This window comes from Hipposideros armiger, unplaced genomic scaffold, assembly GCF_001890085.2.
Source record: "Hipposideros armiger isolate ML-2016 unplaced genomic scaffold, ASM189008v1 scaffold_298, whole genome shotgun sequence".
NCBI lineage: Eukaryota > Metazoa > Chordata > Mammalia > Chiroptera > Hipposideridae > Hipposideros > Hipposideros armiger.
The window spans coordinates 1890096-1901477 of NW_017731648.1; the positions used below are offsets into that span (position 1 = coordinate 1890096).

The following is an 11382-nucleotide window of genomic DNA, read 5'->3' on the forward strand; positions in this document are numbered from 1 at the left end:
TGGACTCGAACCGCTGTTGCTCAGAGCTCAAACTCTTGAGCGAGCTCTTAACCAACTGAGCCACTCGGCCGGCCCTCTGCTGCGTAATTCTTTGAATACATTTTGGATTTTCATTTGGAACAACTTGCGGACCTTTGTTTCATTTATTTTTATTTTTTTATTTTGTTCCCTCCCGCCTGTCATTCCTTGTTTTGTTGTTTTTGGTTACTGAATACACTTCGAGAAAGAAGGTGTTGTATCTAGCCTGGTATTTATATAGTTTTTCAGTGCTCAGGGTTCAGAGCCTCCCCATGACACCTGGTTGCTTTATAGAGTTTGAGGACCCCAGACATCCACTGGTTTGAACTAATCCCTTGTCCTTGCCACAGGGTGCTATGGGTTTTGTCTCTTAACCCCGAGGGTCAAGATCTGTGCTGCAATAGAGGCAGGGGCAGCAGCAGAGATTAAGGGTCCTGGGGAGCCCTCTGGTATTAAGGACTCAGCCTGCCACCTACTAGATGCCCTTCCCCCTGTCTTCTCTCTATATTTTACTTTTTATTAGTTAACTTTTAATAATTTTATTTCTCAATTAGTTGATGTACAATATTTTATTGGTTTCAGCTGTATAACACTGTGATTAGACATTTATATAACTTAGGAGAGATCACCTTGATAAGTCTAATACCCATTTGACCCCGCACATAGTTATTACAATTACTTTCCCATTTTGAATAACTATTATTTCAGGTGACCACCCCATGGGTCCATCTCCCACCCCATGGGTCCACCTCCCACACAGGGTGTAGTCCCACTCTCCCACCCCCATCCCCAGGGTATGTCCAGGCCAACCCAGCCTCTGTCATAGCTTCACTCTAACACACAGATAAATCCCAGCAAAGATATCAACCTAGGACCAATTTAATGAAGGCCCACCTCATATGCCTGCTTCCAAATGCCTAGAAATTCTAAAATCTGCCCTCTCTGGTCAACTGCACATAGAACTGGGGTTTGGTAGGGTCACCACTGCCACACAGGGCAGCACAGCTCACAGCACCAGCTCCCCAGCACCCAGCAGCCCACAATGCAGGCCGCCATCAGGCAGCAGAGCAGGTGAGCAAGTCAGAGCAAGAGAAGACAGACCCATGGGAGGTGGTCACGTTGGGACATGACCAACTGTTATGGTCACCTGCAAGGTGGCCCCCACACCCAGAGGTTAGGAAAAGGCTTATGACTCACAGAATGAAGGTATGGGGCAGGGTGTCAGGGTGGACCTCTCAAGCAGCTCTGAAATGGCTTGAAAGAGTAAAAAAATAACAACTACAATAAAAAAGAATGGCCTGGGATTTTATTGTGACTGGGGGTGTTAAAGAAAAATATTCAGTGCCACTTGTCAAAGATGGTAAGGCGGATTTTATCAGAACCACTGCGATAGGTACATACAGACCATCATGGTAGGATTTCACAGTAGGGAGAAATGAGATTGGGCTCCACTCTGAGTACAGCAAGGGCAAGTGGGAATTCACGGCCAGAGAGCAGGTGGGGGTCAGTGCATGGCAAATTAGGAAGAGAAAAATCAGGGGGTTGGGGTTCCTGCAAACCTGATCTAAAAGGATTCTTACTGCAGACAGGCCTGGGTGATCAGACATTGCCTGATGGTGCAGGAGAGGGAACCTGATCAGATATGGAAGAGGATGAGATAGGAGGGTTGGGTTCTGGTTCACTTGGCTTCAGGGTTCCTGCTAAAACTGGATTTTACAAGCATGTGCACAGGTAGGCCTGGGAGGAGGCTCAGGAGCCTGACTAAAGCTGTTCCAGCAAAGCATCCTTGTCAGGGCGGGGCCAGGGCAGGAGTCCTGCTCACAGGCAGGGGCTTATGGGGTGGAATGTGATGGTGCCAGAGGAGGGAGCCCAGGACTTTGTCCTCAGCCTGTGCAGGTGGGGACACAAGGGGAGAGAGAGGAGAAGGCTTAAGAAGTCGGCAAATATCAAACAATGTTGAGTGCTCGTTACAAGGAAAAACATGGGTAAGAAAAATATGCATTCGCAATGTCTTGTTATATAAAGAAACACTAACAGGAAGTTCAACAAATCATCCGTGGAGGCTAAAAAACAATACTTTTCTTTCCACCTTCTAAATTCTTTAGCTGGGCTAATAATCTAATTAACAGATGAGAGTAAAATTTTTAACACATGCACATAGGAAATTTACATATGTATGAACATTCCCAAGATAGTGAGGCAATATTGAGTGCATGTGACATTTTTTTTCTTTTAAGATTTTATTGGGGAATTGGTGTGGGGGGTGAACAGTGCTGGGGAATCGGGGAAGGGGAACAGACAAGTTACTGTCATTTTGTTCTTCAGTCTAGTTGTGGAAGATGTCGCTTCACGGTCCCATGTTGGTATTATCATTGCGCTCTTCCCGGGTGAGGCAGATAGGTCGCCAACCACTGGATTGCTGCTCACAGGGGCTCTTGGCAGCTTACGCTGGCTGCCTGCTGCTCACAGTAGCTTACCGCAGCCCCACTGCAGCCTACACCATCGCCTGCGACTCATGAAAGCCCAGCTCCAGGTTGAGCTGTTGTTCACCATCTTAGCTGTAGAGGGTGCAGCGTCACTGGCCCTCATGTGGAATCCAAACCGGGGCCCTTCCACTCAGAACTGGCGTCCCAAGCCAACTCTTAACCAACATGCCACTCGGCCGGCCCAACATGTGACATTTTGAGTGAAGGAGAAAAAGGGAGAAATGTGGACTTAGATTTCAGAAGTGAGACTGGACGATTTACAAGTAGTTGAAGAGTTGAACACACAGAACAGGCAAATACTTGCTAGGCAACTCAAACAATGGGACACACCGGGTATCTAGCTAACAGACTCCATCTGCAGTCCTATATAGTGGGTTGTCGGAAAAGTCATGACGTATTTTTTTCTATGTTTCTCGTTGCAAAAATGCGTCATGACTTTTCCGACAACCCGATACAATACTTAATTCAAATTAGGCTAAGGCAGCATCCTGACATTTCCTTCCAAAAGCAGGTTTCTCTGTCTCAATCCCTTGAGCAGGAAAGTGGGGGAGGCCATAGGTTTTTTCTAAGTCTTTTGTTTCTTAATAAAGAGCTTAAAAATCAATATCCCCAAAAGGCAACTTCAGGGTGGCAAAACTGCTTCTCTCCACATCAAAACTGTGTATTTCGGGATGATTGGAATAATAGCCACGGAGGATCCAGAACAGGTGGACAGTGAGTCTTCTCAAGTTAGACCTTTCTATCTTACACATTTATGTAAGAAAAACAGAAATTTATATATACCATGTTTTACTATCTACTAGTCTTTCTTTAATTTTACTTTTGTACATTGGAAACCATCCTAAGATTTAATTCCTTAAACAGTAACGGATACAAAAGTGTAAACCATAGAAAAATCAAAATTTTCCAAATTCTTGCTAACTCAAAGAACCAGTTGCATACATCCTAGTTTACCCTTCCTCTCATGTAAACTATCCAGAAACCAAAAACAAACCCCTTTAAAAGATAAAAGAGGCTTTCATTGATTATGAAAAAAATGATAATTATTATGAAGTCTGATAAGACAGGTCTGGGTAAACAGGAACTAGTCCAGGGGGCAGCCAATTGACTCCGGGGATGGCTCCAACATAAGTTTATATTGTACAACGAAGGTTGCCATAACAAGTGTAACCACACCTGCTCCCACCACAACGGACAAAGCTGAACACAACCGAAGATTCCACTACAGGCCGAAGCAATTTACATCCTGGTTAGACAATATAAAACCCCAGCTAAACAGAAACACAGTGTAGCTGTCTACCCAGACTCTCCCCCTGGCAACTCCTCTATCTGTGTTTCTCTTCATAAATCAACTTTCTAACGTCTAGTACTTTGTGCCTCATGAGTCTTTTCATAACAGAGGAGCAACCAGGACTGGGTCTGTTTGAAATGAAACCCAGAGGACTAATAGTTGATTATAATGCTTGAATGGGAGAGGAGACTTTGGCGTTTGGGAATTCAAGAAGGGATCTGGAAATTAAGACACGTATTGAGAGTCCTAGGAAGATGGGGAGGGGGTCAAGGTTGTGGATTTCAGATCCTGCTTCCCAAACATTTGAAAAACTCAAAAGATAATGGGCGCCAGTTGGGGAGAACAGAGAGACTGGGGACCACACAGATTACAGCTCTTTCAATGCATGAATCCCGGAGTCGGAGTCACGAGTGTCCCCTGATTTCCCTGGCCGTGGTCAATGCACATTCTGGGGAGACGCAGAAAAACACAGAGAGAGAGGTTCCTTTGCTGGAACCGAAGTCGTCGCGTACAGTGACAGGACAGCCTTTGCTGGAACCGAAGTCGTCGCGTACAGTGACAGGACAGGACGCCAGGGGTCCTGGTTACTGACCCAGCCCCCACGTTGCGAGAAGGGACCGAGGTCCGAGCGGAGCCCCGGGGGAGCTCAGGTCCTCAGACTCCAGATTTGATCCCGGGTAGGCCGGCTCGAGCCTTGGCCGGTTACAGCAAGCCCCTCGTCCCAATCCGGGGACACCCAGGCCGACACACTCACCATGTCCGGTTTCTGGGGTACTCCGGCGAAGTCCCTTCGGTTCCCGCAGCCGGTGCAGGTCACAGCTGAATTGACTATACAGCAAAGACACCTGGACCGCTAACAGAAGGTGAGACGCAATCCGGAACTTCCTCGGTATTCTCCAAGCCTAACACCACCCACCCCCTAATTCACCCCTGATTGGACAGTTCGCAAGGACCCGCCTCCCTGTTGCTGAGTGACAATCGGGGAAAGAGGTCAAATGACTTACTAGAACCCGTCTCCGCGGTTTTGCGGAACCTGACTCCTCCAAGGGCTTTTCCTTTTAAGACTTATCCTAGCCCTCGAGACACCCAGGCGTCTTCTTCCTGCTCCTCTTTCTGAACGCGGTGACACAGGTGTGCGAAAGGGATTCCAGAGTCAGTTTTCCGATGGAGCGATGACCTTGTGCAGAGCAAGAGGGACGCCCAAGCCAGCCAGACTGGGACCAGAAGCTCTGCGGTCCTTAACGGGTCCTGGTTTGGCACAGGCTGTGAGGTCACTCATGGAATTGTGACGTTGTTTACAAACCCATTTAAAACTGACCTCACAATGTGTAATAAAGAGTTTGGTTCCATGTTGATCCTTGTTGACAGCGTTGAGCCTTCCACCCATCCCTTCTCCACCTCCATACATGTGGTACTTCAGCTAAAGAGTCCCACGACCTCCTAAGTACCAGGTTCTGCAGAGAAATTTGAATCCCACAGAGCCATCCTGGTGCAAGGACTCTTCGACCCAATCAGTAAGCTGTGAGATGTGTTCAACAAAACTCACAGGTGTACATTTTACACTAGAAGGAAATTTCTTTTAGTTTTTGACTGTGCCCTTAAAGATTTTTGAAATGTAAATGGATATGATACCCCTAAAGGAAATGAATTCCTATTTTCACCAAATAATAATAATAGTAACAATGATTTTGAAAATGTAGGATGTAACTGAAAAGTCAATATACTAACACATTAGTTCCAAATTCCTAGTGCATTTATTTATTTTTATTTGAATAACTTTATTGAGATACAATACACATACCACACGATGAATACCTTTAATGGGTACAATTCATTGGTTTTCAGTATATTCACACATGTGCAGTCATCATCACAATTTTTGAAATTTTCATTGTCTCAAAAGAAACCCCTGTACCCTTTAGCTATTACTTCCTCCATCTTTCCATCTTCCACCTCCAAGCCACAGTCCTAGGCAACCTCTAATCTTGCTGTGTCTATAGATTTCCCTATTCTGGATTTATATATGAATGGACTTATATGATATGTTGTCTGTGAATTGACTTCAGGCACTTAGCATAATTTTTTAGAGGGTCATCCATGTAGTAGCATGTATGGACACTTTTTTTCTTTTTACAGCCAAATAATTATATGGATAAAGTACATTGTGTTTACTCTTCTGTCAATTAATATTTGGTTTGTTTCCGCTTTCTTGCTGTTTTAAATAATGTTGTACTAAACCTTTATGAACAAGATTTTGATTGAACATATATTTTCATTTCTTTGAGTATATACCTAAGAGTGCATTCCTGGGTCCCATGGTAGTTCTAGGTTTAATTTTTAAGGAACTGCCAGATTGTTTTTTTAAGTGACTAAAGTACCATTTTACATTCCCACCAGCTGTGGATGATTTCTCCATATCCTCTTCAAAACTAGTTATTATCTCACTTTTTTATTCCAGCCATCCCAGTGGTTGTGACGTGGTATCTCACTGGGGTTTTGATTTGGATTTCTTTGATGACTAGTGACTTCTAGCATCTTTTCATTCTTTTCATGTGCTCTTACCATTCATACCTCTTCCTTGGGAAAAAATGTTTATTCACAGCCTCTGACATTTTAAAATTGGGCCATTTGACTTTTATTATTATTGAGTTGCAAGAGTTCTTAATATATTTTTTGATATACAACCCCTATCAAATATATGATTTGCAAAAATTTCTTTAATTTTTTTGGATGTGTTTTCACTCTCTTGCTTTAACATTTTTACTCTTAATTGTGGTAACATACACATACTATAACATTTACACCTTAAGTATACAGTTCAGTAATGAGAAGTACATTGACATTGAGAATTCAATGTCAGAACAGTTTTCGTCTTTGAAAGCTGCATGTCTATACATGTTAAACTACCTCTTCCCATTCCATCTTTCCCCAGGCCCTGGCAACTACCACTTTCTTTCTCTCTCTATGTATTTCACTATTTTAGATACTTCATGAAATGGGATTCCTACAGTAATTCTCCTTTATGAATAGCTTACTTTACTTAACATAATGAATGTCCTCAAAGTTCACCCATGTTACAGCATACGTCACAGTTTCCTTTCTTTTTAAATCTGAATAATATTCCATTGTATGTATATACTAAAGTTTGTTGATCCATTCATTCACTAAAACACACGTGGATTTATTGCTTCCACATTCTGGTTCTCATGAATAATGCTGCTATGAACACTAAAGTAGAAACAGCTCTTTCCGTCCCTGGGTTCAAGTATTTTGGGTATACAAGTTCTGCCAATCAAGTTCACAAACTTGCCACCGTGTGCTTACATTGGCAGCACTGTACAAACAGCTCAGTAAGGTTTCATAACCTTGGTATATCAGTGTCTCAGAGCTGTGTTCGTGTCGACGTGTGGTGGTGTCTTGCTGAGTGGTGTTCATTATTGTTGTTGTGTGTTTTTGTCTGAGCTTGAATTAGAGCAGCAAACAAACATTAAATTTCTTGTTAAACTTGGCAAGAGTGGAGGTGAAATCAGGGACATGTTAGTCCAAACTGATGGAGATAATGCCACGAAGAAAACGACAGTGTACAAATGGGTTAAACGTTTTTCTGAGGCTAGAGAATGCGTCATTGATGAAGAGAGGTCAGGGAGGCCAGTAACAAGCAGAACTGACAAAAACATTGCAAAAATTCATCAAATTTCATGTCAAAATTGTCGCTGACTGTGAGAAGCATAGCAGCAAGTAAACATCGATACAGAAACAGGAAAATCTTAACTGAAAATCTTGGCATGAGAAAGGTGTGTGCAAAAATGGCCCAAAGAAAGGAGCTCACCAATGAACAAAAGGAAAGGAGAGTCGACGTTTGCCAAGACCTTTAGGAGAGGCAAGGCGATGTTTTGGGCCATGTTATCACTGGTGATGAAACATGGGTGTACCAATACAACCCTGAAACAAAGCGTCAAAGTGCTCAATGGTATCAGGCAATTCTCCACGACCAAAAATGTTCAGTCAGTCCAAATCAAGAGTCAAAAAAATGTTGCTATCCTTTTTTGATATCAGAGGGATTATTCATTATGAATTTGTACCAACTGAACAAACAGTTAATCAAGTTTACTATTTGGAAGTGCTGAAAAGACTGCCTGAAAATGTTAGACAAAAATGACCTGAACTTTTTGCCAACAATTCATGGCTCTTGCATCATGACAATGCACTAGCTCACAAGGCACTGTCTGTGAGGGAGTTTTTAGCCAAAAACAAATAATTGTATTGGAACACCCACCCTCCCTACTCACCTGATCTGGCCCCCAATGACTTCTTTTTTTATTGGAAGATAAAGGAAATATCGAAAGGAAGACATTTTGATGGCATTCAGGACATCAAGGGTAATACAATGACAGCTCTGATGGCCTGTCCAGAAAAAGAATTCCAAGATTACTTTGAAGGGTGCACTGGGTGCTGGCATTGGTGCATAGCTTCCCAAGGGGAGTACGTCAAAGGTGACCATTGTGATATTCAGCAACTTTTTCTAGGATGAGTTTGCAAAATTAATTGTCTGACCTCTTATACCTAATGATACTCAAATATTTGAAATGTAGGCTTTATACAAATCTATACCTCAAGGAATTAGGGAAAAAAAAACAAACAAACCCCAAAGTTAGTAGAAAAAGAGGAAATAGCAAAGATCAAAGCAGGCATAAATGAAATAGAGACTAAAAAGATAATAGAAAAGATAAATGAATCTAAGAACTGGTTCTTTGAAAAGACAAGCAAAATCAATAAATCTTTGGTTAGACCCCCCAAAAAAGAGAGAGGTGATTCAAATAAAATCAGAAATGGAAGAAGAGATGTTATAATTACTACCACAGAAATACAAAGGGTATAAGAGACTACCATGAACAATTATGTCTAAAGGTGGATAACCTAGTAGAAATGGATAGATTCCTAGAATTGTACAATCTACCAAGACTGAGTCATAAAAAAATGGAAAATCTGAAGCCTAATTATTAGTAAAGAGGCTAAATCAGTAACCAAAAATCTCCCCCAAAACAAATCTCCAGGTCCACACAGCTTCACAGGTGAATTCTACCAAAAATTGAAGAATTAATACGTATCCTTCTCAAACTCTGCCAAAAAATGAAAGAGAAGGGAAGTCTTCCAAACTCAAATTATGACATCATTGTTTTCCTGGTAACAAAACCTGACGTGGATGCCACAAGAAAGGGTTATGGATTTGTACATTATGATACACAGGAAGCAGCAGAAAGAGATATGGAAAAAATGAATGGCATGCATCTAAATGATCGCAAAGTATATGCTCGACGATTTAAGTTTTGTAAAGAACGAGAAGCAGAACTCGTACCTAGGGCAAAAGAGTTCACCAACATCTCCATCAAGAATTTTGGAGAAGACATGGATGATGAGTGCCTTAAGGATCTCTTCAGCAAATTTGGATCTGCCTTAAGCGTGAAAGTAGTGCCTGATGAAAGTTGATAATCCACAGGGTTTGGATTTGTAAGCTTTGAAAGGCATGAAGATGCACAGAAAGCTGCAGGTGAGCTCAGTGGAAAACAAATTATGCTGGTAAAGCTCAGAAAAATGTGGAACAGTAGAAGGAACTTGAACTGATGAAGCAAGATAGGATCATCAGATACTGGGGTGTTAACCTTTACGTGAAAAATCTTTGGGATGGTATTGATGAACATCTCCAGAACAAGTATTCTCCATCTGATACAATCACTACTACAAGGGTTATGATGGAGGGTGGTAACAGCAAAGGGTTTGGTTTTGTGTTTCTCCTCCCCAGAAGAAGCCACTAAAGCAGTTACAGACATGAATGGTAGAATTGTGGCCACCAAACTACTGTATGTAGCTTTAGCTCAGCACAAAGAGGAACACCAGGCTCACTTCACTAACCAGGATATGCAGAGAATGGCAAGTGTGAGAGCTGTGGCCAACCCCATATCAACCCCTACCAGCCAGCACCTCCTTCAGGTTACTTCATGGCACAGACTCAGAATGGTGCTGCATGCTAGCCTCCTAGCCTAATAGCTCAATTAAGACCAAATCCTTAAGGGCCGGCCAAGTAAGGGCCGGCCAAGTGGCTCAGTTGATTAAGAGCTCACTCAAGAGTTTGAGCTCTGAGCAACAGCAGTTCAAGTCCCGGCCCGAGCTGAGCAGCCACCAAAAAAAAAAAAAAAAAAAAAGAAGCAAAACAAACAAAGAAAAAAGACAAAGACCAAGTCCTTGCTGGACTTACCAGAGGACCAGGCCTCAGTAGATAGTAGTCAAATTTGGAATGATGATTTGGGGCTTGATGTCTACTTCTTTAAGGTATTTAAAATACTGAGAAGGTAATACTAGTCTTTTCATTTTAATTAAATATTCAGATAAATTTTGATTAAATAAATTTGCAATTAACAGTTAAATATTTAGAAACATCTAATGTACTAAATTAATAAGCTTTGCTTTTTTAGTTGTGTAAACAGTGAAAATGTGTAGAGGTGTTGGTTGATGGTGAGAGAATGTCAATTGTCTGATAAATGTAAAAGATAAACAAACAAGAGTGCGTTTAGTTATGGATACTTGTCCCCACACACAAAATCTCCCTGGATATTAATGAATTCACCCTCTAATTGGCAGATGGGCTACATTTCCTGACACCTTGGCCGACAACCCTAAAAGGGTTAGCTTACCACAACACTGGTAAAGACCCTCAAGACTCACAGTGCATGCTCCTGGCTGGGAAACCACTCTGGGGAACAAGGTGAACAGACAGGACACAGCTGGGCTGGCCAGGCCCTAGTCCCGCCAGTGGTGTGCACAGGAAGCACTGCAGCACTTGTAGAAGGTGCATCATTGGCTCGTCTGCAGAGCACGTCTGAAGGTGCATGAAACGGGACGAGGATGTTCACATTTGGGACCTGAATCTGCAATAGAGGCAACACTGTCCCAAGCAGCTGCTCCACCAAGCACACCATCCACTTCTTTCACCTTTGGAAACTTTTGATTTGTTCACTTGCAGGTGGTGTTGTGCACATACAGGCAGGTATGGGAGGCGAATCGCTGGCAGCACTGCCCCGCCTCCACGAGCAACCAGGGGAGAAGTCGAGCACAGCAACACACTGGGACCCCTCAGACTTCCAGCAGCCCCCGTGCCCGCTCCACCCAATTGATTTCTATTTTTATTTATTTTATTTATTTTTTTAGCTGAGCCATCCTGCTACCTGTTGGCAGCTCAGCAGCTGCTCAGCTCGGGCCGGGACTCGAACAGCTGTTGCTCAGAACTCAAACCCTTGAGCGAGCTCTTAACCAACTGAGCCACTCGGCCGGCTCTGATTCCTAATTTTGAAGGGAGTTCCTGAAGAACCATATTAAAACTCTGAATTGTTTGAAGAATTACGTGGCAAAGGCATCTGGGTTGTGCTTTTCTTTTGGGGTAATTTTTTTTAAATTGGGGAATTGGGGGATGGGAACAGCGCTGGGGAATTAGGGGACAGGGAACAGACAAGTTGCTGTCGTTTTGTTCTTCAGTCTAGTTGTGGAGGACGCTGCTTCACTGGCCCAAGTTGGCACCATCATTGCGCTCTTCCC

General features: G+C 42.9%; 1 protein-coding gene and 1 pseudogene across 4 annotated transcripts in view; one reads left to right on the top strand and one right to left on the bottom strand.

The window, feature by feature from the left end:
• LOC109391673 (zinc finger protein 14-like) overlaps window positions 1–11382 on the bottom strand; it is a 77357-nt gene that overhangs the window by 35269 nt on the left and 30706 nt on the right. For 2 of the 4 annotated variants that reach the window (XM_019659434.1, XM_019659435.1), the window contains exon 1: window positions 4550–4681. The exons of the other annotated variants lie outside the window; for them this stretch is intronic. In XM_019659434.1, coding sequence (XP_019514979.1) covers window positions 4550–4552 — 3 coding nt within the window. In that variant the 5' untranslated portion in view covers window positions 4553–4681. Of the gene's footprint in view, window positions 1–4549; window positions 4682–11382 lie in introns of those variants that run through there. 4 annotated transcript variants of the gene reach the window in all.
• LOC109391594 (polyadenylate-binding protein 1 pseudogene) lies at window positions 8926–9837 on the top strand (annotated as a pseudogene).